General features: G+C 42.8%; 1 protein-coding gene across 2 annotated transcripts in view; it reads right to left on the bottom strand.

Annotated features, from left to right (window-relative positions):
- Positions 1–6,220, bottom strand: part of LOC129828752 (proteasome activator complex subunit 4B-like) — an 83,090-nt gene extending 76,870 nt beyond the window's left edge. For both annotated transcript variants that reach the window (XM_055889930.1, XM_055889931.1), the window contains exon 1: positions 5,649–6,220. In XM_055889930.1, the coding sequence (XP_055745905.1) occupies positions 5,649–5,845 (197 nt within the window). In that variant the 5' untranslated portion in view covers positions 5,846–6,220. The remainder of the gene's footprint in view (positions 1–5,648) is intronic.
- Between the last annotated feature and the right edge of the window lie 6,084 nt (positions 6,221–12,304).

Here is a 12,304-nt window from a genome sequence, read left to right as displayed (position 1 = left end):
CTGTACCTAGGTATGCACGTCAGCTTTGACATCGGTTTTGTACATCGGCGTTAAACTAGACAATCGGCCGATAACGATGTTGCCATTTTTAGCTAATATAGGCCGATTCCGATATGTTCGCCGATATATCGTGCATCCCTCGTGAGAAGCGCTTCTAAAAAGAATATTTCACTCAGCTCTTCACCTGCACACAGCCCCAAGCCAGACAGTGTTGTGGTGCGGGGTGGGATTGGCTATCACAGGTTTCGTAGTTCTTTGACTTTATCGGATTAATTGACCAATTATGAAACAAAATGGCAGAAATACATTGAAAACAGCTAGTGCAGCATTACATTTTGCTATAAATGTTATCCTGCTTTACTACTTTTATTCACAAATGCGAGTGAAATGCTCGCACTGGAGCCCTGATCACCGGCCAACGTGGCTGGTGAAATAGACATCTTTCCTGCCAATGTCAAAATCTACCCACATTTTTGAGGTGTTAATTTTAGGCCCTGATCAGGATAGATAATAAACAGAGTAGCAGCAGAGTATGTGAAGAGTGTGAAAGTGTGTCTGTGGCATCAACATGCTTGTGCGTGCGTGTGTGTGTGCGTGTGTGCGTGTGTGCGTGTGTGCGTGTGTGCGTGTGTGTAGAGCCAGTACAACAACAAAGAATGGTGGTTGATGCAAATAGTGTGGGTAGTCATTTGATTAACTGTTCAGCGGTCTTATGGCTTGGGTGTGGAAGCTGTTAAGGAGCCTTTTGGTCCCAGACTTGGAGCTCCAGTACCACTTACTGTGCAGTAGCAGAGAGAAGAGTCTATGACTTGCGTGGCTGGAGTCTTTGACCATTTTTAGAGCCTTCCTCTGACAGCACCTGGTACAGAGGTCCTGGATGGCAGGGAACTCCGCCACAGTGATGTACTGGGCCAAACTCACTACTCTCAGTAATGACTTGCGATCGTATGCCAAGCATTTCCCATACCAAGCTTTGATGCAGCCAGTAAAGATGCCATCAATTGTGCAGCTGTAGAACTTTGAGGATCTGAGGGCCCATTACAAATCTTTTCAGCCTCCTGAGGAGAAGAGGTGTTGTCTGGCCCTCATCACGACTGTGTTGGTGTGTTTGGACTATTATAGGTCCTCAGTTATGTGGACGCCGAGGAACTTGAAGCTCTCCGCCTGCTCCACTACAGTCCCATCGATGTGAACGGGGGCGTGCTCGGCCCTCTGTTTCCTATAGTCCATTATCAGCTCCTGTGTCTTGCGGACGTTAAAGGAGAGGTTGTTGTCCTAGCACCACACCGCCAGGTCCCTGACCTCCTCCCTGTAGGCTGTCTTATTGTCTTCGGTGATCAGTCCTATGCTGGAGTCATTCGCAGCCACACAGTCATGGGTGAACAGGGATAACAGGAGGGGACTAAGCACGCACCCCTGAGGAAACCCTGTGTTAAGGGTCATCGTGGCAGATGTGTTGTTGCCTCCCCTCACCACCTGGGGGAGGCCCATCAGGAAGTCCAGGCCCCAGTTGCAGAGAGAGGCTTTTAATCCCTGTCTTTAGTGCCCTCAAAGCTCATCACTAAGCTATGGCGTTGAACGCTGAGCTGAACTCAATGAACAGCATTCCCACATAAGTGTTCATTTTGTCCAGGTGGGAAAGGGCAGTGTGGAGTGCAATAGAGATTGCATCATCTGTGGGTCTGTTGGGGCGGTGTGCGAATTGGAGTGGGTCCCCAGTGTCTGCATTGATGGTGTTGATGTGAGCCATGACCAGCCTTTTAAAACATTACATGTCTACAGATGCGAGTGCCATAGGATGATAGTCATTTAGACAGATTACCTGGGCATTCTTGGGAACAGGGACTATGGTGGTATGCTTGAAATAAGTAGATAAGTCAGTGAAAATGTCAGTCAAGACACTTGCCAGCTGATCAGGGCATGCTCCGAGTATGCATCCTGGTAATCCATCTGGCCCTGCGGCCTTGCGAATGTTAACCTGTTTAAAGGTCTTAAATTGGCTACGGAGAGAGTGATCACACAGTCCGAGAACAGCTGATGCTCTCATGAATGGTTCAGTGTCGCTTGCCTCGAAGCAAGCATAAAAAAAAGGTATTTCACTTATCTGGTAGGCCCGCGCCATTGGACTGCTTGCAGTTGTGTTTCCCTTTCTAATCTGTGATAGTTTGCAAGTCCTGCCATATCCGACGAGCGTCAGACCCTTTATTCAGTACTTTGTTGAAACCCCTTTGGCAGCGATTACAGCCTAGAGTCTTCTTGGGTATGACGCTACAAGCTTGGCACATTTGTATTTGGGGAGTTTCTCCTATTCTTCTCTGCAGATCCTCTCAAGCTCTGTCAGGTTGGATGGGGAATGTCTTTGTAAAGCTATTTTCAGGTCTCGCCAGAGATGTTCGATCAGGTTCAAGTCCGGGCTCTGGCTGGGCCACTCAATGACAATCAGGGACTTGTCCTGAAGCCACTCCTGCGTTGTCTTGGCTGTGTACTTAGGGTCATTGTCCTGTTGAAAGGTGAACCTTCACCCCAGTCTGACATCCTGTGTGCTCTGGAGCAGGTTTTCATCAAGGATCTGTGTACTTTTCGCTGTTCATCTATCCCTCGATCCTGATGAGTCTCCCAGTCCCTGCCGCTGAAAAACATCCCCACAGCATGATGCTGCCACCACGCCTCACCGTAGGGATGGTGCCAGGTTTCCTCCAGACATGATGCCTTGCATTCAGGCCAAAGCATTCAATCTTGGTTGTGTCAGACCAGAGAATCTTGTTTCTCAAGTTCTGAGGGTCTTAAGGTGCCTTTTGGCAAACTCCAAGCAGGCTGTCATGTGCCATTTACTTCCGTCTGGCCCCTCTACCATAAAGGCCTGATTGGTGGAGTGCTGCAGAGATGGGAGAACCTTCCAGAAGGACAACCATCTCCACAGAGGAACTCTGGAGTTCTGTCAGAGTCACCATCGGGTTCTTGATCACCTCCCTGACCAAGGCCCTTCTCCCCAAACTGCTCAGTTTGGCCAGGTGGCCAGCTCTAGAAAGAGTCTTGGTGGTTCCAGACTTCTTCCATTTAAGAATGATGGAGACCACTGTGTTTCTGGGGACTGTCAGTGCTGCAGAAATGTTTTGGTACCTTTCCCCAGATCTGTGCCTCGACAAAATCCTGTCTCGAAGCTCTACGGACAATTCCTTCAACCTCATGGCTTGGTTTCTGCTCTGACATGCACTCTCATCTATGGGACCTTATATAGACAGGTGTGTGCCTTTCCAAATCATGTCCAATCATTTGAATTTACCACAGGTGGACTCCAATCAAGTTGTAGAAACATCTCAAGGATGATCAATGAAAACAGGATGCACCTGAGCTCAATTTCAAGTGTCTTGGGCTCCGGTCCAAACACTTAAAAGACACACCCTATCCTCTCAGCCCTCAAATTAAGTGGACACTTCTGATAACGTAGCATGATGTCTGAGAAGTATACACTTGCAGGGCGAGATTTTTAATATGCCTACTGTATGATAGCTAGCAAATTAATTAGCTAACTAACGTTAGCCTTCCTAGCTGGAGCTTCTTGAAGGAAAATATGTTATTTCCACAATTTCCTAAAGATAACCAAACAAAAACATTTACTTTTAAAGAGAGACGTTTGTGCCGTCATGTGCATTAGTAGCACAATTTCTAACTTATTGCATTCTTTTTTTTTTCTTTTTTTTTTTTACTTACACTTGTATGTTCATTTCTCCATTGACGTTTAAGTTTTCGCAGACTTTTCTTATCGGATGTACAATTGTCGCAAATTGAATTATGGGAAGTTTCAGGCCCGAGCGAACATAATTGTACACTCGCAACGCCGACTGAAAACGAGGGCCGAGGGGTTTATGTTGTAAACTTCCCTTGCTTGGCTAATCATTTGGACCGCCTTCCAAGATGGCCGACGGGGATTCCCCCAAGGGCATAAGGTGAGAGTAAGTGGACGAGGGTGTGTCTTTTATGCGTTTGGACCGCAACCATAGCAAAGGATCTGAATACTTATGTAAATAAGGTATTTGTTTATTTTTTATTTTATTTTGTATAAACTTTCAAAAAAATCTGAACCTGTTTTCGCTTTGTCATTACGGGGTATTGTTTGTAGATTAGCGAGATATTATATATATATATATTTTAGAATAAGGCTGTAAACTTTCAAATGCACTGTGTGTGTGTCACCAAATACCTCAGGAAACCACACAGAATTTAAGTGTGACTGCATGTCATATAAGGACTGGCAGTGATAAAGCTATGTGTGAACAGTGAGTGTGAAAGCAAACATTGAACAATTAGTGAGCCCTGAACTAGGGACTAGGGTAATTTGGGAAGCCTACTTGTGTTGTGTAGTTATGACCAGTAGCTGAATGCAATGTGACAGCAAACCTGAACTTCCTACCGGAAAATAATATTGATTATATTTATGAATGTTTGGGGAAATTAAGAAATGCTTGTTTCACTTTGAGATTGTTTGGTTTTGTAGTCTCTAATCAATACAGCTAGCTAAATCTTGGGACTCTGATGTAAAACCACCAACACATATATACAACCTAATGGGACGACTCAAACCATTTTTATTTTTTAACCAAGGCTGTTGTGATCACTTGCTAAGACTTCACGTGCTTCTGATACAGTCAGTGACTATGCAATAAGTGAAGGCATGGTTTGTTAAAAGGGATTTGGGCAATAGGGTCATGTCAGTGACATTGGGCAAAATCGTTTTGCATAGCCCATTGTTCCGGGTGGGTGGAAATTTCACTTTGGACCAATAAAGTGGTCCAAATTGAGTAAACCTCGCCTAACCGAGCAATGTAAAACAAACTCGCTCAGTGTCTCAAGTAGCTAACTAGCTGGGCCATTAGGGAACATGGAAACTTATGTTATAAATATAAAGTAATGACTGTGGCAAGTTACCGGTAGTACAAGCAACTAGTTAAGACTACAAGCATGTTTACAAACAAGATGCTTAGGGAGTATTAGCCAAGTTAGTTAGTGCCATATTCTAATGACACAGCAATTGGTAGCATGCCGTTGCTTATGGCCACTGCTAACGTGAATCATATCGTGATTTATGACATGGCATTAGTTATGTTGCTTGCTATCTCGGGCTTGACATTTTAATGTTTACTCTCTGCTGCATGGCTATGTTAGCATTCTTACACTTTTGAGCACAAAACACATCTAGCTAGCTACCTCACGTACGAGCTTGTTTCTTGGCCTGGCTAATCCTGCTAGCTAGCTAAATCCACAACCGCCCGCCCAGTCAGTGATGCAAACACCGATCAAATAGTTATGTTAGTTAGCTAGCTAACTTAGCTACCGGTGGGCAGCCCACTTGCTCCAACGTAAAACGAGCAATAGCTAGCTATTGGCAGCTTCTAAACACTATTTGGCAAAAGCAAATGTATTATGTAGCTAGCGACCCAAATTAACTTACAGAGCAGATGAATGATTAACTACGTGCTTCTACATCTGCATTGCTTTTTGTTTGGGGTTTTAGGCTGGATTTATGTATACTCACTTTGTGACATCTGCTGATGTAAAACGGGCTTTATAAATACATTTGATTGATTAACTAGTTATCTACAGTAGCCGTTATCTAGAAAGCCAGACAACTGAACTGGGTTAGCACTTACGTGGAAAGTTTCCTTGTCCAAAACAAAACACCCGGCCATATCTCTCGAAGCTGGACAGCCCGGCCCAAGTTTCCTTTGATTTTACCCAAAAGGTCATTGGATTCCTCGTCTAATATATCCGCGTATGGCAGAAGTCTGTTGTAGACGATGTCTTTTTGAGGGACAAATCCTACTTTTTCCGACACGTCTTCTTTCATATTACAATTTCCCAAATGTAGGTTGTGTTCTCTTCGTTGCTTGACAAGATAATGTAGTTCACTAACGTTGGCTCGTAGTATGTCAGCTAGCTTTGGATGATCAGTTTGTATCCTTCTGTGTAACTTCGTGATAACGTTAGCTTGCTAGCTACAACATCTTAATGTTTCGTTTGTAACACCATACTAGCTAAATATCACACTTGGGCATTGATATGGCTACACAAAAATGTAAATATCCGATTCAGTCGAATATTCTTTCTTGAAAGAGTGCGTTAGCACTTAAAATTGGTTCCTTCTCATTTAGCTAGCTATCCATCTGACTACTTTCAACGTTTCTTTACCAGACACCCACCCCACGCAATCGGCTCCTCCCCTACAGTCATTTTCGCAAGACACAATAATTAGATGTTTCTTCTTCGGGATTGAGTTGGCGGATCGTAAGGTGCATACACCGCCACTTACTGTACTGGAATGTGAGTCGATTCACGGTCAACCTACATTCAATTATTTGTTATTACGTCCCCATTTAAAAAAAAACTCAAGCAAAGTCGATTAAACCAATTTTTTCCTTCTATGGGTTTAATGGCGAACTACACATTGACAAAAAACGAAAACTTCCATATCTCCCTTCTCAGGATCTATGACCAAGGTCCTAGCTAGGGATGGTACGACTTGTGACAAAAATATGCAACTCCTCCACTGAGAAGTCTTTCAGTCTCAGGAACCTTAAAATACAACCAAAGATTATGGATATACTAACAAGACTCGGTACCGGTACTTCCAGTATATAGCCTCATTATTGTTATTTGATTGTGTAATTATTTTTTATTTGGTTTATTTAGTACATATTTTTTAACTATCTTTTCTTAAAACTGCATTGTTGGTTAAGGGTTTTTAAAGTAAAGTATTAGGCGCGTGTGACAAATATAATTTGATTTAATGATTTGATATGTCACGTCAACTGCTTGTATTCAATGGAGAAAGATGCATAGGCAACTCCGATATAAACACTTTTTTTCTCAAAGTTCCCGGGATGTCACGTGTCCTACTTATATCAGTACACGAATAACAACTTAAACATTACAAAACTTACAAAAATCGATCAAATAAACCTCCCGTAGCAAAAAAAACAACATTAATTTGTTTGTTGACCAGATTCGGCACTCTCATTGACTTCCATACAAAAACTCATTGCTTGTTGCCGAAACAACGAAAAATCGCCACCTGCTGGAGGGAGACAGATTTTCTGCAGAGTTGGGCCTCTCTATTCCTCTCTGCTACGACCAAAGACGGTATAGTATGAAGATAGGCTAAAACTGCTTCTCCAATAGAAATCCCAGATCACACGTGTTAGCTAGCAAAACTCATGTGTAGAAACACGTCATCGGTTCTAATCGTCGTCTAGTGCAGAACTCCTTCGATTTAAAGTTGTTTTAGACACAATTAAATGTTTGTCAGTTTGTCACTTTCACGAGGTAAAAATAATAACATGTTCAACTACTGACGACGTTGGCTCGAATCTAGGTTGTGCCTTTAGATTTCGAGAAAAAACAAAGGAATCATTTCCAGTTCCCCCAATGACTTCTCAAACCCCAGTCAGCCTTGTCTGTTTCGCAAGCAATCCCGAAAGTCTCTCAATGTTGCGTCTCTGGGTTTAGAAACTCTGCTACAACTCCCATAACTACGGAAGTGCAGAGAGGACATATGAATAAAAATCCATCCTCATGTCGAGATCACAATCTATTTATCTCATGATCACAACATAACAAAAGTTGTTTTTTCGAGATCACGAGATAAATTCTATAAATAGGAGCGGTCGTATTGATACAGCGCTGCCAACTTTCACGCACTGGTGGTGAGACATGCATTTTACCCTCTTCTCACGTTCAGACGCCAGCAGTATGAGTGGGTAAAACCAATTGGGACAACAAGCCAGGCCCATTTTTTTGACAACCTATATTGTGATAATTGCGTTGTTTTCTCTATAGCCCATTAAAATGCATTTATACGGCACCGTGATAGCCAATATAAGGCTGATAAGCCACAGCCTACAACGTTTACAGACAGTTCCAAAGTACAAACGTCACACAGTGCTGGAATAAATTCAAGTCCACAAATAAAATATTGCATGCAACAAACAGTTACATGACCTACAGCATGGTCAAATGCAAGTTTGAAGTTAGTTGGCAAAGTTAATTTCACCATCGGTTTGCTCAAGTTATAATAACATCCTTGCTCAAATGTTTTCCGAAGCAGCAAGATTAAAATAGCCTAATGGGAAATACAACAGCAATGCACTTCAACTTGGACATGTTGTAGGCTAACTATAGGGAGAAACCCCTGGAATACTGATGTTAACCTGTGGTAACCCCAATATGTGCAATAAAACAGACTCCGGGCACATTAACTATTGATTCAGGATCACAGAGAGTTTAGTTTATTCATTCGACCATTTAAAAAAACAAGCACAAATAAAACTTGAAAAAACCATACATGCACACGAGTAAAATCATAGAGGATAACACACATTAAAGTCCGGGACTTATTTCCATTGTGGTCGTCTTGAGACAAGATGGCTAGGCAAGATCGAAACACGGTTGCACATGGTATAGCAGCGAGATAAAGAGTTACTGGTGCGGCCTCCGCTATCAGCACCGCCAGTTGGACAGCGCCTCTCTCAACGAGCACATTCACACTGACTCATCACAATAATATATGCAATTTAGAATAAACCAGTGCAGAATATATGCCCACAGTCCAGGCAAGATAAATAGTTAAGTATTACCATCTTGCTGCAAAGATGGAAGCAAACATGAAATAAACTGAGCTAAAACAATAAATGAACAATGAACATGGTACACAAATTGTAAGCATATATAGACATTGATCATCTTACGGCAAAGATGAAAACAGAAACCATTTAAACAACAACATCAAGTATATGCCTCGTCTATTACAATGGCAATTTAATAACGCCATGATCAATCCAGGCAAATCAATCTGTGTGTGTACAAAGAGAACAACATGTTAACTCAACCTACTTGTAGAGGAATGCCATCCTCCTCTCTTTCATGCTGGCAAAATGGTCAATGACTTTGTCATACAGTACTCCGCTGGACTTAAGTTCATGCAACACACACGTTTCCATTGCCATTTTAGCCAAATGTGTGAGTGTCTCTTGTCTCTCTTGTCCACAGCTATTGCGTAGGTAGGTTTGAATTTGTAGGATGGATGAATATGTATGAACTTTCCAATTTGTAAGTCGCTCTGGATAAGAGCGTCTGCTAAATGACTTAAATGTAAATGTAATGTAAATGAATTATTTTCAGGCAGGAAAATGACCTTTCAGCAGATGTACTTGTAACAGGGATGGTGAGCATCAGTTTCAGGAGCTTGCATAACTCGGGTAAAGTGGTGTACAGGTCATATTATTGCAGCAGCTCACCTGGTGGTTTGTGGAAGGAGGCATCAGCATAGGGTACCTGCAGCTATTTTTTCATCCACTGGTTGTTAAAGAAAGGGTACATCTGGAACAGCTGTGTGAGTACTTTGTCAAGAAACCCCTCTTGCTTTGAGTACTCGGAAAATGACCCATGATCAAGAACATGGAAGAAGTCGATGCTCTTCATGTCAACAAACCTCTTAACATCAACTCTTTATCACAGTAATGATCCGATCAAAAGCAATGTCCAATAATCTCTGACCTTTGTGCACAGCATGCACTGCTCTACTTTTGAAGTTCCAAGGAGTATCACAGCCTCCCGGTACCCAAATGGTATTGTCAACCTCAGTAAGCATGACTGTTTTTGCATGACCGGGTAAAGAAGTTATAAAAATTGTCAATAGATGCAACAAAAAAAACAGTGCGTTTTGAATATTGTTTGTCCCCTGTGCTAAAACTAAGTTTAGTTTGTGGGCATAACAATGAATGAACAGGGCATATTAACAATGGGTTTTCACGAACGCCTTACCCCCACCTCACTGCCCACTAATGCAGCTTGCCCCATTGTAAGTCTGGCAGATGAGTTTGGCTGCTGGGTTGTATTTGCCGATAGTTTCCATTACAACAGAGCTAATCACCTCTGAGTTTTTCTCTGCGCTCATAAAAAAAAGGAATCTCTCACATATACACCCTTATCATATCTGTTATGTCATCCACCTGGACTGCTATGAAGGGTGCTGAACTGATCTCATTGTCAATTTGACTTTGTATCACATCTGCGATGCTCTGAATGATGTAATTCTGTATGGTGTTTGAAATACCTGTAAATATGGTGCTTGTCCCAAGGTGTTCAGCCATGGCTGTATCGAACTCTGCAAATGCATTGACAAGTTCCCAAACGATAGCCTTGTTGATCCGGACTCGACCAAAGAGCTTTAGTTTCAGGCTCGCCATAATGTGTTTTTATTTTATTTCATGTCGGTGAAGGGACCTACCCAGGTTAGCAAGATTTTTGCTGCACCAAGACCATTCAGAGTTGAGCTCGCTCATCTCAGTTCAATGCTGATTGGCTATTATTTTATTATTTTTTTTATCAAGGGAAGCCAAACGCTAGCTGGTTTCCCTTGTGATTGAATTCAATGCCAGGGGCGACAACATCATGTTATACTCTTTTTGACCTGACAGCATCAGGTACATGTGCTACACATACACTACTGAGACAGAGAGGATCTGTTTCCTTCGCTTTGACGATTTCTCGGTTGAGATATAGATTCAACCTGGTCACTTGCGAATTGAATGAAAATTATGAAACAGAGAAAGACGAAAAATAAATGATATGCTGTATATACTGAAGAAAAAAATAAACGCAACATGTAAAGTGTTGGTCCAACTGAAATAAAGATCCCAGAAATGTTCCATATCCACAAAAAGCGTATTTCTCAAAAATTCTGTGCACAAATTTGTTTACATCCCTGTTAGTGAACATTTTTCCTTTGCCAAGATAATCCATCCACCTGACAGGTGTGGCATATCAAGAAGCTGATTAAACGGCATGATCATTACACAGGTGCACCTGGTGCTGGGGACAATATAAGGCCACTCTAAAATGTGCAGTTTTGTCAGACAACACAATGCCACAATGTCTCAAGTTTTGAAGTAGAGTGCATGCTAACTGCAGAAATGTCCACCAGAGCTGTTACCAGATACTTTTATGTTAATTTCACTAACATAAGCCGCCTCCAATGTCTTTTTAGAGAATTTGGCAGTACATCCAACCAGCCTCACAACTGCAGAGTATGTGTAACCACGCCAGCCCAGGACCTCCACATCCGATTTCTTAACCTGAGGGATTGTTTGGGGGGGGGGGGGTTCCTTATATGAACTGTAACTCTGTAAAATTTTTGAAATTGTTGCATTTATATTTCCAAACACCCAGCACTAGGGAAAATAGATCTGGGGTGGCCAATTCAGCAAGCAGGATTTTCTTCCAGCTCTATTTTAAAGATATAGTTCACCCAAATTACAAAATAAAATGTATTTATAAAGCCCTTCTTACATCAGCTGATGTCACAAAGTGCTGTACAGAAACTCAGCCTAAAACCCCAAACAACAAGCAATGCAGATGTAGAAGCACAGTGGCAGTCCTTTTCTGGCTGTGCCAGGTGGAGATCATAACAGAACATGGCCAAGATGTTCAAATGTTCATAGATGACCAGCAGGGTCAGATAATAATAATCACAGTGGTTGTAGAGGGTGCAACAGGTAAGCGTCTCAAGAGTAAATGTCAGTTGGCTTTTCATAGCCGATCATTTAGAGTATCTCTACCGCACTTGCTGTCTCTAGAGAGTTGAAAACATCAGGTCTGGGACAAGGTAGGATGTCCGGTGAACAGGTCAGGGTTCCATAGCCACAGGCAGAACAGTTGAAACTGGAGCTGCAGCACCACCAGGTGGACTGGGAACAGCAAAGAGTCATCAGGCCAGGTACTCCTGAGGCATGGTCCTAGGGCTCAGGTCCTCAGAGAGAGAGAGAGAGAGCAAGAGAGGGAGAGAGATTAAATTCAGACTGACCCTAGCCCCCCGACACATAAACTATTGCAGCATAAATAGTGGAGGCTGAGACAGGAGGGGTCGGGAGACACTGTGGCCCTGTCCGACGATACCCTGACAGAGCCAAACAAGCAGGACATAACCCCACCCACTTTGCCAAAGCACAGCCCCCACACCACTAGAGATGTATCTTCAACCATCAACCTACTATCCTGAGACAAGGCCGAGTATAGCCCATGAAGATCTCCCCCACGGCACGAACCCGAGGGAATCCCAGTGGAGAGAGGGGAACCGGCCAGACAGAGACAGCAAGGGTGGTTTGTTGCTCCAGTGCCTTTCCGTTCACCCTCACACTCCTGGGCCAGACTACACTCAATCAAATCAAATCAAATCAAATTGGTCACATACACATGGTTAGCAGATGTTAATGCGAGTGTAGCGAAATGCTTGTGCTTCTAGTTCCGACAA

Source organism: Salvelinus fontinalis, chromosome 30 (genome assembly GCF_029448725.1).
Source record: "Salvelinus fontinalis isolate EN_2023a chromosome 30, ASM2944872v1, whole genome shotgun sequence".
Taxonomy (NCBI): Eukaryota; Metazoa; Chordata; class Actinopteri; order Salmoniformes; family Salmonidae; genus Salvelinus; species Salvelinus fontinalis.
This window is presented reverse-complemented; position numbering and strand designations above follow the sequence as displayed.